At 35.4% G+C, this 14048-nt stretch overlaps 1 protein-coding gene across 2 annotated transcripts; it reads right to left on the reverse strand.

The window, feature by feature from the left end:
• Window positions 1–684: 684 nt before the first annotated feature.
• Window positions 685–10856, reverse strand: LOC131046249 (uncharacterized). Of its 2 annotated transcripts, XM_057979937.2 has the most exons (3): window positions 9116–10848; window positions 1569–1675; window positions 685–1481 (listed from the first exon to the last, which is right to left on the reverse strand). In XM_057979937.2, exons 1-3 carry the CDS (start codon window positions 9875–9877, stop codon window positions 1364–1366), a joined length of 987 nt encoding a protein of 328 aa, XP_057835920.2. In that variant the 5' UTR covers window positions 9878–10848; the 3' UTR covers window positions 685–1363. The 2 variants fall into 2 exon arrangements, with proteins under 2 accessions (XP_057835920.2, XP_057835927.1); XM_057979944.2 differs by lacking the exons at window positions 685–1481; window positions 1569–1675 and adding an exon at window positions 8436–8950 and having other exon boundaries at window positions 9116–10856.
• Window positions 10857–14048: the final 3192 nt, after the last annotated feature.

Consider the following 14048-nt stretch of genomic DNA (forward strand, 5'->3'; position numbering starts at 1 on the left):
ACTTTCCTAGTCGTTTGTCCTTTGAATTTTACAGTAAGCTCCGTTTTGTAATTCCAGCTATGATTCTTGCTTTGATCAAATTGTTAAAGGTGAAACTGGCTTGCACTTTCCTAGTCGTTTGTCCTTTGACATTAAGGGTTATTGTACTTAAATTTTTCATTATTTTTGGTTGTATTGGATTTGAATAGATGATTAAAGATTAGTCCATGGGGTTTTGGTCTGCTGGTGAAGTTAATGGTTCTTAATAGGCCACCAAGATCAAGTCTTGTTGAGTGCAAGACTCCAACATCACGAGGGATTGTACCCAAAGCAAATTTGGGAGAATGGATACCCTCAGACCTGGGATCTTAGCTGAAGAAGTTTTAGCCTATAGCTCGTGCTCCCATATGAGTAGCTAAGTTATCGGCCTGAAGCTTGTGCTCCAGTATGGGTAGCTAGGATGAAGATCTCTCCATAAAAAGAACACATGGAATTATTGAAAAAAAAGAATAGTTCTATTAAGAGAAGGGGACGAGGTAGGAAGATTCTCAAAAAGATTTTCGGTTTGCAATGAGCATAGAAGTGTAGAGATTTCAATTCAGTTAGGAAACGGTTCTTTTTATTGTGTTCCAAGATTTCTGGCCTCAAGTCATAATGTATATTAAACAGTAAAAAAATGGAATTCATTTGCAGACAGAAATCTAATGCCTTTAACAAGATGTACGATTTTGCATTCAATTCTCAGAGTTCATATCCGAAAAAGATAGTTTATTAATTTCAAAACTACGTGGTCAATGCAGAACCTTTTCCGCCACAATAGATGCTCTAACAAGCACTTTTTAGAAGAATAAGTCAAAGTCCTAGACCTCTTGATGACCAGATGATGCACTGAATCGACCTCTGTTCTTTAGGTAATAGCAAAATTCGCTTGCTATTCAGTGTGTACTGTATACAGTTCCAACACAGAGTGCATTTATATAGTTTTTAGTGTCCTTCAGTCTCTTGCCATTTGATTAAATGCCCCGGTTATGGTACATGCAAAGCTCGCAGACAGGAAAGAAGAGGTTTTAAAGGACATTTGACCTGTTTTATTTGTGACATTGAATATTATCCTTTATAAGCTTAGGATGTGCATGCATGAAAGCCCCCTGTTCAACTCTAACGACCAAACATTATTAACTCATCAAGCAGGCTACGGTGTTTCAGCTCTCTTTTTGAAATGGAACTTAATTCAAAACCCTGATTGCCTTGATCCAACCTTGAGATGATCTCTAATTTAGTACTTTTCACGTGAACCCAACCCAGAAAAATGGTAGACATTGCTCATGTAGTTTGAAACTTTGAAGAATACCTTGTATGACATATCTTTATACAATTGGATGCATCAGATGGAATGGAAGTCATTCTCTTGGTCTTTTAGAGAAAATTTTGATTTTCTTTCAGATTTTGCTCTGTTAAGGGCTAAGAAAGGCATGCATCTGTTTAACTGTCCTTCAGAGTATCTGCAAATGTTAAATTTTCATCAATAATGAAAAAATGATTTAGAAAAGATAAACTGCAAAATGACAGAAAACATTTCAAGCCCATACCTTACAGCATTAAATTGACCCTTGCAGTTATTGTAACATTTTTTTCCTTCTGCTGTACATTCAATTGACACTTTGACACAATTTTTACAAAAGGATCTTTTACATTCCTGCATTGATAAACAATTAAATGTTACTTCCTCAGACTAGTTTTCTCAAAAGTTAATTATCTCAAAATATGGATAAAATTCACGCAGAAGAATCCTCCCCTTTGACAGAAAATTCAAAGACACTAGAACATAATAAGAAAAATAACTGTATGTCAAAATATTAAAAGAAATAAGAAATAAACAGTACCTAACACTTCGCTATAAATATATACTATTATACATACTGGAAATGATAATATGTTATGGTTAAATTTTAATAAAATATTCGAATTTTTCATAATTCTGCAGGGCACATAGCATGTTGAGTGGGAATGATTTTTGATTTGTCGTGGCCTCTGTAATAAATGTAACAGTTCTCCTCCCCAACTGAGGAGTGTGGGGCAAGTAAATTAATGCGAGGCCTTCAAATTGAAATGAGTGACTCACATGATCCCCAAATCAAGGAAGATCATAAAAGTGCTGATGACATGGACTACTCTTCCTTAATTTATGCAAAAGTAGGCATGTGCAATAATGGTATGTAGCATGTCTTTGAAACCTCACCCATTGGATCTCCTACCAAATCAATTGCTACAGATTGTCTTTACTCTTTAGGGTGAACTACATATAATAGGATTTCTTTTTTTGGCCACATCTTGGCATTTCTCTGTAAATTTTGGTACCAGTTCTCTTACTGATGCTGAATGAATCCCATAGGCATTTTGTACAGGAGATGGAGCCCTTGAACCTTGTCATCACCAGCTGCAAGTGTTTTCGTCCCATCTACAAGTTTCTTGTTCTAATTGAGTCTACTTTCTAGGCATTTGATGTTTCCATCAGAGTTACCACATCTCTTTCTCACCCTTTGCAATGTGAGATGAGTTTATGGTTCTGCATTATGTGCAGGTTATGTTCTTGTGTGTTCTGAAATTTCTTTGCAGAGTTGCTCACTCTCTAAACTGACACATCACCTACTTCAATTTTTATGCTTTTCTCTCACCCTTACCTCCTATCCCTTTTCCCTATGAATGCTAGTATAGGTTAGTGTTGTAATATATTAGACAGAGGCTGGCCTTTATTTGGAGGTTGTCTGGGTGGTGAAGCTGGTTCGAGCTTCCCATAGTTTGGCTTGAGTCATTCTTGGACCTCAGCACCAACCAGATGATTTTGGAGGTACTGATGATTAACACATTCTTTCAATCTAGTTCAATTGTTCTAATGGCTAACAACGACGGTGTATTTTCATCATTCTCAAGACTTTTAAAAAATTGTTCAAGTTGTAAAAAATGAAGTCAATTTAAACTTAAAAAAGATGGTGAAAATGAGTATTGTCACAAATGTTTGCACCCTGCAATGATCAGACTTGATCATCAACCTTGTGAAACATTGAATCAATCTCTCAAGTGTGGGATCTTGCGAAATGTGAGGTTGAATCTCTGGAGAAGGCCGGTTTCCTTTCCAATTTGAGTGAAAGTATTGGGCTAATCCAACACTGAAATATCTATTCTACTAGTTTTGCGAGGGAAAAGGGAGAAAGAAGGAATGCTTAAAAGAGGGGAAACAAGGTTTGCACCTAGATGGAAGTTTGATCCTCTCTGCCTATGACTACACAAGGCATCAATAAAACTACCTTAGGTATGCACAAGTTTCTATCTAAATCAGCTTTCTAAGAATAAGTGAAGGTTGGAATTCTGTAGGATGATAAGAGGAACTGAAATTAGTTCACAAATGATCAGACTTGATCATCAACCTTGTGAAACATTGAATCAATCTCTCAAGTGTGGGATCTTGCGAAATGTGAGGTTGAATCTCCGGAGAAGGCCGGTTTCCTTTCCAATTTGAGTGAAAGTATTGGGCTAATCCAACACTGAAATATCTATTCTACTAGTTTTGCGAGGGAAAAGGGAGAAAGAAGGAATGCTTAAAAGAGGGGAAACAAGATTTGCACCTAGATGGAAGTTTGATCCTCTCTGCCTATGACTACACAAGGCATCAATAAAACTACCTTAGGTATGCACAAGTTTCTATCTAAATCAGCTTTCTAAGAATAAGTGAAGGTTGGAATTCTGTAGGATGATAAGAGGAACTGAAATTAGTTCACAATCAACATCCACAAAGGGATCAACATAGTTAGATAAACTAAAGAAAAATAGAAAGAGATGCATTCAAATAAAGAGGTAGAACCCACTACACAGATTATCTAAACTGAAAAGAGGCAAGGAAGATGATTTTATTGATGCAGAGGCAAGACAACATTTACAGTTAGAGAAAACATGAAACTTTGTAAGAGAAAAGAAAAAAGGACCCTCAAATAGGGCTACAAAATTGCCTTTATAGCTCAGGCATAACTCAAATCAAGCTACAAAAATATCAGAGAGAAGGGGAGTCAGATAAAGGACGATCTGACGACGTGTTGAATTCGTCTTTGAGAGTGTCCTCAGTTTCTGGAAAAGCAAAAAAACCCTGCAGAAAAAGAGGAAAATCCCTGTGATGAATGCACTGGGATTGCATACCAGGCAAAAAGGTCCTCAATCCCTATTGAATGAGCATGGGCGGCATCAAAAATCTGCCTCAAGGTCCAATCTGGAGTAATGGTGGAGATCCTTGGTGGTTGAGTTGAATTTGATTGGATTTTGGCCATCGACTAAGCCTACAATTGGATTCGACTGCTTGGTTGGCAACAACCCCACGTAGAAGATTTAAATGCGATGTGTCTTTGAGGTTTGAATCTTGGCCATTCGATTATGGAGGTCATGCGAAGATGGATGCACAAGATGTCACCACATAGCCCTCCAAAGGGCCCAACTGAAGTTTAAAACATGGCCGTTGATCGGCCTTTTTATGAAAATTTGATGGCCCGATGAGTCGCATCGCCATTTGCAAGGTGGGCCCCGCCAATGCCTTTCTCCATGTTGTATCACTTGTCGTGGCATCACATGAAAATGGAACATCAGAACAAAAGATCTTGTTCCAAAGGCCCTTTGACCTGTCGTCGCGAAACAACGATGTCCTTTTTGTAACTGGGCCATGCGGATGACATGGCATGGATGTCCCACCTCAGTTGGAGTTCGGCAAGGCATGTCCTTTCGGCCAGACACCCTTTTCCCTCCTCGCGCCATTGAAACGTTTGCCAAAAAGGACCCTCATATCGCCCATCGCGACATCGGGTGAAAATAGAACAATTGCCAAAAGGAACAAAAGCCGAAAACTCCCGACCATGCGATATAACAAGGAACTTCACCAACAACCTCATCCCCTCTCACCATCGCATATCGCATTGTCGCATGAAAATGGAAGATCGGAACAAGGAACGATAGTGGAAGTGTCCCTGTTCAACGCGACAAAGCGATAACACTCTTTTCCAGCCAGTAGCGGGTGAAAAGGGGAATCGCATGCCAACAACCCCGCCGGCCTCGAGCCAGTAAGCTTAAGTGAAAGTGACTGCCCTGGCCGGTCAACTCAAAAATAGAACATAGAGCCCGAATAGATGAAAAGACCCCAACTGCTCGCTGCCAACAAAGTGTGCATAACATGCAGGTTATGCAAAACTCGGATCGATTATCTTCAGGGGGAGGGTTGACACAAAAGGGTCAACAATAGGCATTGGGACCTCCAAATAAGGGCTTGAAAATAAAAATGATCAATTTTTAGTACCAGGTCATGGAAAGAAACAAATCTAGTATATATGTAATAGTGCAACTGCAAACTGTTTAAGCTCTTTGATAAGATTAGATAAATAATTGTGCAGTGTCTTTTAAGCTCTTTGATAAATCATAAAACCTAGGAGCTTTATCTTTCAATAGAAGGATCTAGTATTTTTGATCATAGGTATCCTTCTAATTTAGGTTCTCTAATGGCCATAAATAAGCTAAATAGGTGTTTTTTCCTTTACTGGACTTTACTGGAAAAACCTGCACTAAAGGTTTCCATGAGGTTTTCATCATGTATGATTTCAAACTATCCAACACAGCAAACAGTTTAGACGTAGTTAATAGTAACATGGTGTGGAGTTATTTATATGCGGAGAGGTATCACAATTCCCAGCTTGAGAGATGGTACTCACTCCCAAAATCTGCTCCGAGTTCAAGGTGACATAAAAACTGATTGAGGGTCGAGTTTCAAAAAACACAAAAAATGATGATCATCCATGCTTTTAGGGGTCATATTTAATGTTAATAATTACTTTTCACAGAAAGCACCAACAGAAAATATCTTCAACCCGACCCAATGGACATAATTAATACTTGAAACAAAGACATGATTTGGACATCATCCAATAGGGTGGTTTGTACTAAACGTATCCTCTTTTGATGAGACTGTCTTACCTAGCAAGTTAAATATTCTTCCCCAAAGACTTACAAATGGCCTCTCCAAACCTAATTTATGAGCAGCAGGAAGCATTCATTTTCCAGATCACACAAAAAATAAAGTCTACAGTAGACAAAAGCTTACTTTCTGCTAAGATTAAAGGAAAATTATCCATATGTCTAGGTCATTTGTCATTCTCTACTTGGATGATATACTGGCTTTCAATATGACAGGAAACAAGCATAGCAAGATGTCCAGTTCATGTTACAAGCATTCAAGGAGGAACTAAGAACATTTATTATCAAGTGTGACTTTGGTGTGGTTTGGTGACCTACCACACCAAACCACACCAATGAGAAAATTGAGGATCAATGTGAATCTGACTAAACTAGAATCTATTTTCAACTGGCTTTATGTGACATGTCTACAAGGGTCAAGAACTTTTACTGTTCAGGAAACAAACTGATTTTTAAAGCATAAGATTTCTAACAAACTAGTCACACCACGATCTACATGTGGAGTACCTTTTAAATTAAGAATGATCCCTTCAAGCTTGCATTGGAAATGGCCTCCTTTCAACAAGGCAAGTAGCCAATAGGATTACCATAATGGATATTCTCAATCATGATGCAATGAAATTGGACATAAAAAAGACAGTTATATCCAAGTGCCTAGTGAATGATTGGAAATACTACTTGGCAAAAGATCATCAGACCACAGTATCGTTGTCATCTGCAGCAGATTACCTATAATTATATGGAAGTGTTGATAACACATTAAACATCTTCCTTTCTATAGTTGCCTCCAACACATTGTGACTTGTTAAACCACTGGAAATTAGAATTCCACATCGTCATTTAGGCTTTCCCAACATGTGTGGAACGTTTTCAATGAGAAAGGTTCTTGTCATGTCCCCGCCAATGACACTAGACCAAAACAGTAAACAAATCTTAATTACAAGCCAGAAATTGTCTTACAATATGTAATACTCACAATTTCCCCTTAATCGTTAATTACGGTGCGAGCAACAGTCCACGTCTGCAAAATGAGAATTATTCTATGCATTGACCAGTAATCACTTTGTTTTCCCCTCCCCTACTAACATCGATTTCACCAAAGTTATATTTAGAATTAAGAATGGTGAGGGAGTGGTTTAATGAAGTGGAGCAAGACATCTTCCACGGAGATAATAACAGTTAAAGAACAGAAAATCAAATCCAAATCTCCTTCATGAAATGAGCGATTGGTCTAAGCAAATCCTCCTCATGTAATCGGCAATTTGTCTAAACAAGCTAAGAGATCGAAATAAGCAAATTAACAAAATCTTAACAAGAGGCATGGAACAGTTGTGAAGGGATGCACCCTTGGAGAAGGGTGTGTACATAGGAAAAAGAAATGACCCTTCATTACAATAAAAGGGTATATAAGGCAAACCCATGTGGCCATCAAGCGATCATCATGGAAGACAAGATAAGCATTGGATATAATAAGCATTTCAGATTCAGACAATACATATATATATTGAACAGCAGTTACATATTTATCAAATATTGTGGTATGAAGCAGAATGCATAGCAATTTGAATTGGCCGATTTGTTATTGGATTATCATTTGATAGGAAGTAGGAATGTATACAGATATTCTATTGCTTCTAATATATGATTAATAGTTAAATAAGAATGTATGCATAATTCATAATGATTCCTTTAAAGCTTCATGCAATCTGCCGTTCCACTATGGAGGGGAGATATGGGCATATAAGGAAAGCAAGCAGTCTGGTGGTCCATTCGAGTTAAGTTGGAAGGCCAAATGACAGATGTAATTCCGTGCCCCTGAACTTGATGGATAGGCTCAAGGTACTTTGTATGATCTCCCATGGGCTTCATATTGTGGATGGGTCATTGCGTTAAGCCTGAAGGGAATCCACATGCATATTATGTAAACTACAATGATGATTAAGATAATGTTCCTAACCCTAGTAGGAAAGATTGATCTTATATTGAACACGATTGAGGGGTCTCAATCAGGATCTAACTGGTACAGTTATACCTCTAACCATCTTACATCTCTTATTTGAAAGGAATTTGTGATTTTAGGGCAAAAACTAGTGCATTTACAATAGGGGACATTACAGTTCTTTAGATACCAGTCTAGTTTTATTTTTTTATCAAGTTTTATAAAGACAGCAAGGATTGGTTGAACAAAGAAGAAAATTGGCATTGCCAAGAGAAGTTCATGTTTCTAAATCAGTCTTGCATCATATAGCAGAGATTGATTCCACCTGACCTGAGAATACATAGTACTCTATTATGTGGAAGAAAAGCAACTTACAGGGACTAAACTAGCTAATAGATAGCTAAGAAATATATGTCATTACTTGCCAGTTTTGTAAACTTTTGAGCTAGATGCCAACCATCCATAGAGGAATGATTATTTGATAGTGATCTTCATGAGAAACCATCATCAGAGAATGGGCAGTAAAGTTATCTTTCAACCATATATGGTTACTTTGATCAATACAGGAGATTTGTTCCTTTTCTAATTTTCAGACTGAAGGAGCTAAAATGGCATGCAAGCCCAATTGAGTAACCAAAATGAGCTCAACTGATGACAAGAAAACTCCTTCATGTTTTATGTAGACAACAAAATATACTAGACATTAAAAACAGAGTACTTTAAGGGAGCATGGGCAAAATATTTTATTAAATTGCATTTGTCTTCATTTGTTATACACACGGTTGTGCCAGTTGGCTTCCTGCTCTATTACAACATGATTACACCAATAAGAAAGACTAGCAAGGGTATGCTTGCTAATCAAACGAATAGTTCCCAGTCAAGCTTTTCTGAGTGCATGCTATTCAAAAATAACATGCTGAGATCTGTGTTCCTGTTCAAGTCTGCCATAACGTTATCTATGCCTCCTTTCAAAAAAAGGACTGAATAATGTCAATTGCTCCTCTACGATGAACTTGTTTTCGGATCTTGATTCTGCAATTTTGAATGTACAAACACGACTGAATGCTGTTGGCTGAACTGGTTTTTGGATGTTAACTATGCAACTTTGAATGAACTTTAATTGATTTCAATTAATAAAAATTCACAGTTTAAAAGAAAAACAACAGAGTGGAATTGAGATGAGAATGTGAGCAATACCTGACAATCAGTCCTCGACAGGAAAGTATGCCCATAACACAATGAGCATCGGTTCAACTTGACAAGTTTCCAAATCCTGGAACTATGACAGTCCTCCATGGAACTGGCTGGAAGGGCCTGATAAATCTTTCCATTTGCAGGTTTTGGGGACAATTTAGAAAAATCAACTGAAGACCCCATAGAAGAATAAGCCGTCTTGGTCTTCAACAGATTTGCTATATAAGTGAAGTTATGTTTGTTCCCTGATCCCTTTTCAGAGTCTTCACTCTTTGAAGAAGAAGTCCTAGGCATTGACCTATGAGAACGGGACGTCAAACTGCTAGGAACAAATATGTTGAGAAGAAACTGCTTACTATCTTCTCCAATTTTCTTAGTTGATCCACCTCTATGGCTTCCTCTTGTTTTCTTCTTTGACTCCTTTTCTGTACTTCTTTCCTCTGATTCCTCTGTTTCTGTATTTGCTTGTTCATTGCATTTATTCTGCATGGCATCCTTCTGCTCCACGAGATCACTCAGTGACAATTCATAGCTTGATTCAGGCATTCCTTCAAACATTTTAATGAGCTCCTGCCTCCCTTTGGCAATCTCCTCTGCCCTTGCAGACATGGGGTACATGTGGGGTAAGGACGTAGGATAGGAAGTTGAACCAGGACGCCACAGATGAGGAGACCCAGATTCCAAGTCATCTTGGTCCTGCCCATTGGCCTTCATTCTCGACCATGAAAATATCAGACTCGAAGAACTTGTTTCGTTACTATCCATCACACCAACTTAGCTTATTCTCATTTGGGTTGTCTTAAACATCAAAAGTGTTTTGGGCAATCCTTAAAATCCCAAATTCAGGTTCAAGCGATTCTCAAACAGCAAAATGCACTTTTGGATAATTCCTAATAATCAAAATTCATGGGCAATCCTCAATCACCAAAATTCAACTGGACATCCCTCAAACATCAAAATTCATTGTTGGGCAACCTTCGAACATCAAAGTTTATTATTAAGCAATCCTCAAAACACCAAAATTCATTATTGGCAATCCTCAAACAGCCAAATTCATCATCGAGCAATCCTGAAACGCCAAAATTCATTACTGGCCAATTCCTTGAACATTAAAATTTAATTTTGGGCAATCGTCAAACATCAATTACATAATGAATTTACCTAATGATCATAAAATTGAGAACAACGACTACAAACCCAAGCATCAAAAATCCATCTGATACTTCAACACGATGACAACTGATATTGAGAGCCCCATGACAGATCAACTCGTGCCCACCCAATTCAAATCAGCTAAGGCAAGGATTAATGCTGAAGTAACAAGAAACAAACAACATCCACAGCTGTTGCAGACTTCCTTCTTTAGTAAGGAGAGTGGGTCCCAACCAACAATTGGACCCTTTGGACATCTGCTCCACTGTGGGCACCTCCAAATGTCAATGTCCACGCCGCTGTGCAAATAAATTTTGCAATAAAATTTAGGCCACCAATATTCAGATTCACCCCCCCATGAAATTACTGCAAAGTTGACTAGTTCTCGGTCTCTTATCTGGATCATTTCCCCCTTTATCTTCCTTGTCCTCTAGCAATTGGATGGATATGGCATTGAATTTCTTTTTAAAATCAAAACGACAGGTTGTTAAAATCCAGCTCCAAAAGGTCCCATGACGTTTAAACTATTAAAAAGACCTAATTGGTGCATACATTTGTATTACATAAGAAATTTGGCTCTGTCATGCTTGTTAAATTGTCTGATTTGTATTTGTGCCATAATTTTGCTGGAGGAGATGTATTATTTACAATCATTCATAGCTAGTAGCCGGCCTGCCTGTTATTTAATAATGAGATAACAGCAGGCTACCATTTTTTGATGGGTATAATTTGTATAATGTAATAAGTTAAAATGTACCCTTATAACAGAGCATGCTTGTTAGAACATTTCCAGGGAGCATATCACATCGACATTGAATGTAAACACATGAAAATGTCATTTCAACTGCATTAATGGAGTTTGAGTAAACAATAATTCAAGGAACAGATCTTTGAAACCTTTTGTTGCACCGAGTTATTCTTGGTGATCAATCTAATCTTGGGGAAAAATGTATTGATTTTGCTCTTATTAAAAAAAAGCCCTCCCCTGATAAATGAGTTTATATATTGATCAAAATATATCATATTTATTCATTATTTTATTTAAAAAGTTATTATTTTATTATAATGTTATAATTAATATTGAATTATTATTAAGATGTGATTATATTATTATGTTTTAATATTCTTATTTGAAAAAATGACTGATAATTATTTTATAGGTAAGAATTTATGTTTGATTTACTTCATTTATAATTAAACTAAGACTTAAAAGGCTCTAAAGGAGAAAATTAGGTTGGAGTTTATTTTTAATGAAAATAAGATTTAAGTTTATAGTAGAGAAGATTTAGATATAATATATGTTAACCTAAAATTTATTTTGTAATTATATTTTATAATATGAATGAGTTATTTTGTAATGAAGTTTAATATTTTATGATTATTTATATTAATATAAAGATATTAGTGTTGGTGTAAAGGAAAAAATATTTATTTTGTATTTTTAGTATTTATTTTTTAATGTTTTTGTGGATTAAGTATGATTATGCTCATTTTTTAATTGTTTGGTATATTAATTATCTTTTAACCTATTTCATGTATAATAATAAGTTCTTTTATACTTAAACATTTTTTCCTTTTGTGATTCCTTGTCATTTTGTCCCTTGGGATGCTACCACACTCCAACAATTAAAAAATATTTTATTTTCATTTTAACTTTCACTTTTCCATCTCACTTTGCAAACAAGCCCTATCTAGGGCCTAGACAATCATTAATTGTTAAAGTTTAATAATTAAAGCAAATGCTAACATAAGGACAATAGATGACACAAAGGTACTTAACAAAAATACAAAAGACAAAATCATAAGCAACATTAACAATAAACAATGGTAGAGTGAACAATCCCTTTTGCAAGAACCCTATTATTATTTGCACACACTCAACCAACTTAGGATTTGAAATTAGCACATTTCTTAAATTAATTTGGGAATCTAATTGAGGCGGGTCCTCATATGCTCCTAAGTGACCAACCTATTCTTGAAACTAGTTTTGTTGCAACCATAGGTTACAAGAACATAGTCAAACAAGACAACAATTATATAAGATGCCAACACAATAAAGAGACACTACCACAAGTGCATGAATATTAATACACCTGATTTAACACCATTTTCTATGGTCTTGTCCCAACATACATGAGCTAGAAGATAGAAAAAGGGATCAATGCTAGAATTTTCATTAAATACCATAATAGAAAATATTCTACATATCCTTTTTTTCATAATCAACATCTATTTTCTATAATAGTAATAATAATTATAATTATAATTGAAATAAAAAATTTAAATTGAACATTTTAAAATTTAAATGAGAAATAATAGAATATGAAAAGTTAATTCTTTAATAAATTATCATCCGTCATTTTTAGTTTGGTGAACACAATACTTTATACACCTCTTATAATCTTTCTTGAAATAAATAATAACAACAAACAAGCTCTTCTTGTTGATTTTCCTTCTTTGTTACAATAGAGTTTAAGATTATTATTTTATTTTCACATTTGAAATCATAAAACACTTTGACACTTTCTTTGCTTATTTTATTCTTCCAAAATTTTATAAAATAAATAAATACACAACATACAATAATCTTCTTACTTTTTGTTGTTGTTAGAGGTTCATATTAAAAGTTTTCTTTTTGAGGTTATTATTGTAACACTTTAATGATGAACAAACAATTTTTTTGATTGCTAATCTATTTCTTTACCACAATTAGACTTTTGAGTTAAAATTAATTAAATTTTAAAATTTCATTAGTGAAACACTTTAATTCTCTCTTATCCAACCTTTGTTTCTAGTATTTCTTTCTTGAATGGTTTCATCTATATCCCTTATCTCTCTTTATGAGAATACACAATGATACTTTTATTACCAACTCCTCTATAATCAACCTCAACATCTTGAATGCATAACTTGCTTATATGGTTTAGATGAACCATCAATTTTCATTGATAGTGTTAGGGCCACATATTTTATGACTCCTTCCAAACTTTTTGCACCTAATTATACACTTACATACTATTTTGATTTACATGATGCTACTAAAAAAATATGGTTTTTTTGTTGATTTGCTATATATATATATATATATATATATATATATGGTTTTTTTGTTGATTTGCTTTACATATTATATATATATATATAATATATATATAATATATATATATAATATGCTATAATATCTAGGGAACAAGACTAGGAAATAATTGCATTAAATACAAGGGAACAAGACCCCTTCATGATTACACCTTGCATTCATGAACATAAGATAAGATGTACCTTAATTGAAAATGGTTTAGGCCTTAATTTTTGTAGCAATGAATTATTAGATAAGATCATTGGGATATCTATTTCATTCACCTAATTCTCGCTATGTTTGTGGCTTCGATAATGTTGGTAGAGAGTCACTTGGTATAATCATATTACCTATTACAGTAGGACCCATGACTTTGCCCATGCCTATCCATGTCATGACCGATACTCTCAATTATAATCATCTTCTAGGTAGACCATGGATTCATGCGATGAAAGAAGTCCCTTCTACCCTCCACCACATAATCAGATTCATACATGACAATGAACTCCACATAATCAAGGTTGATCCTAATCCTTATAATGATGTTCAAGATGAAGTAGGATGCATATCTTCCTTTCAAACTATGTTTCTTCTTACAATATAGTCTCTTATCAATGATTTTTTGTTAGAGAAAAATGGGGTTGATTAGAATTTACACCTTCCTTTAATGGATATAAGGTCCCCCAATCCAAGTTTGTAGCCTTGAAG

This window comes from Cryptomeria japonica, chromosome 10, assembly GCF_030272615.1.
Source record: "Cryptomeria japonica chromosome 10, Sugi_1.0, whole genome shotgun sequence".
Lineage (NCBI taxonomy): Eukaryota > Viridiplantae > Streptophyta > Pinopsida > Cupressales > Cupressaceae > Cryptomeria > Cryptomeria japonica.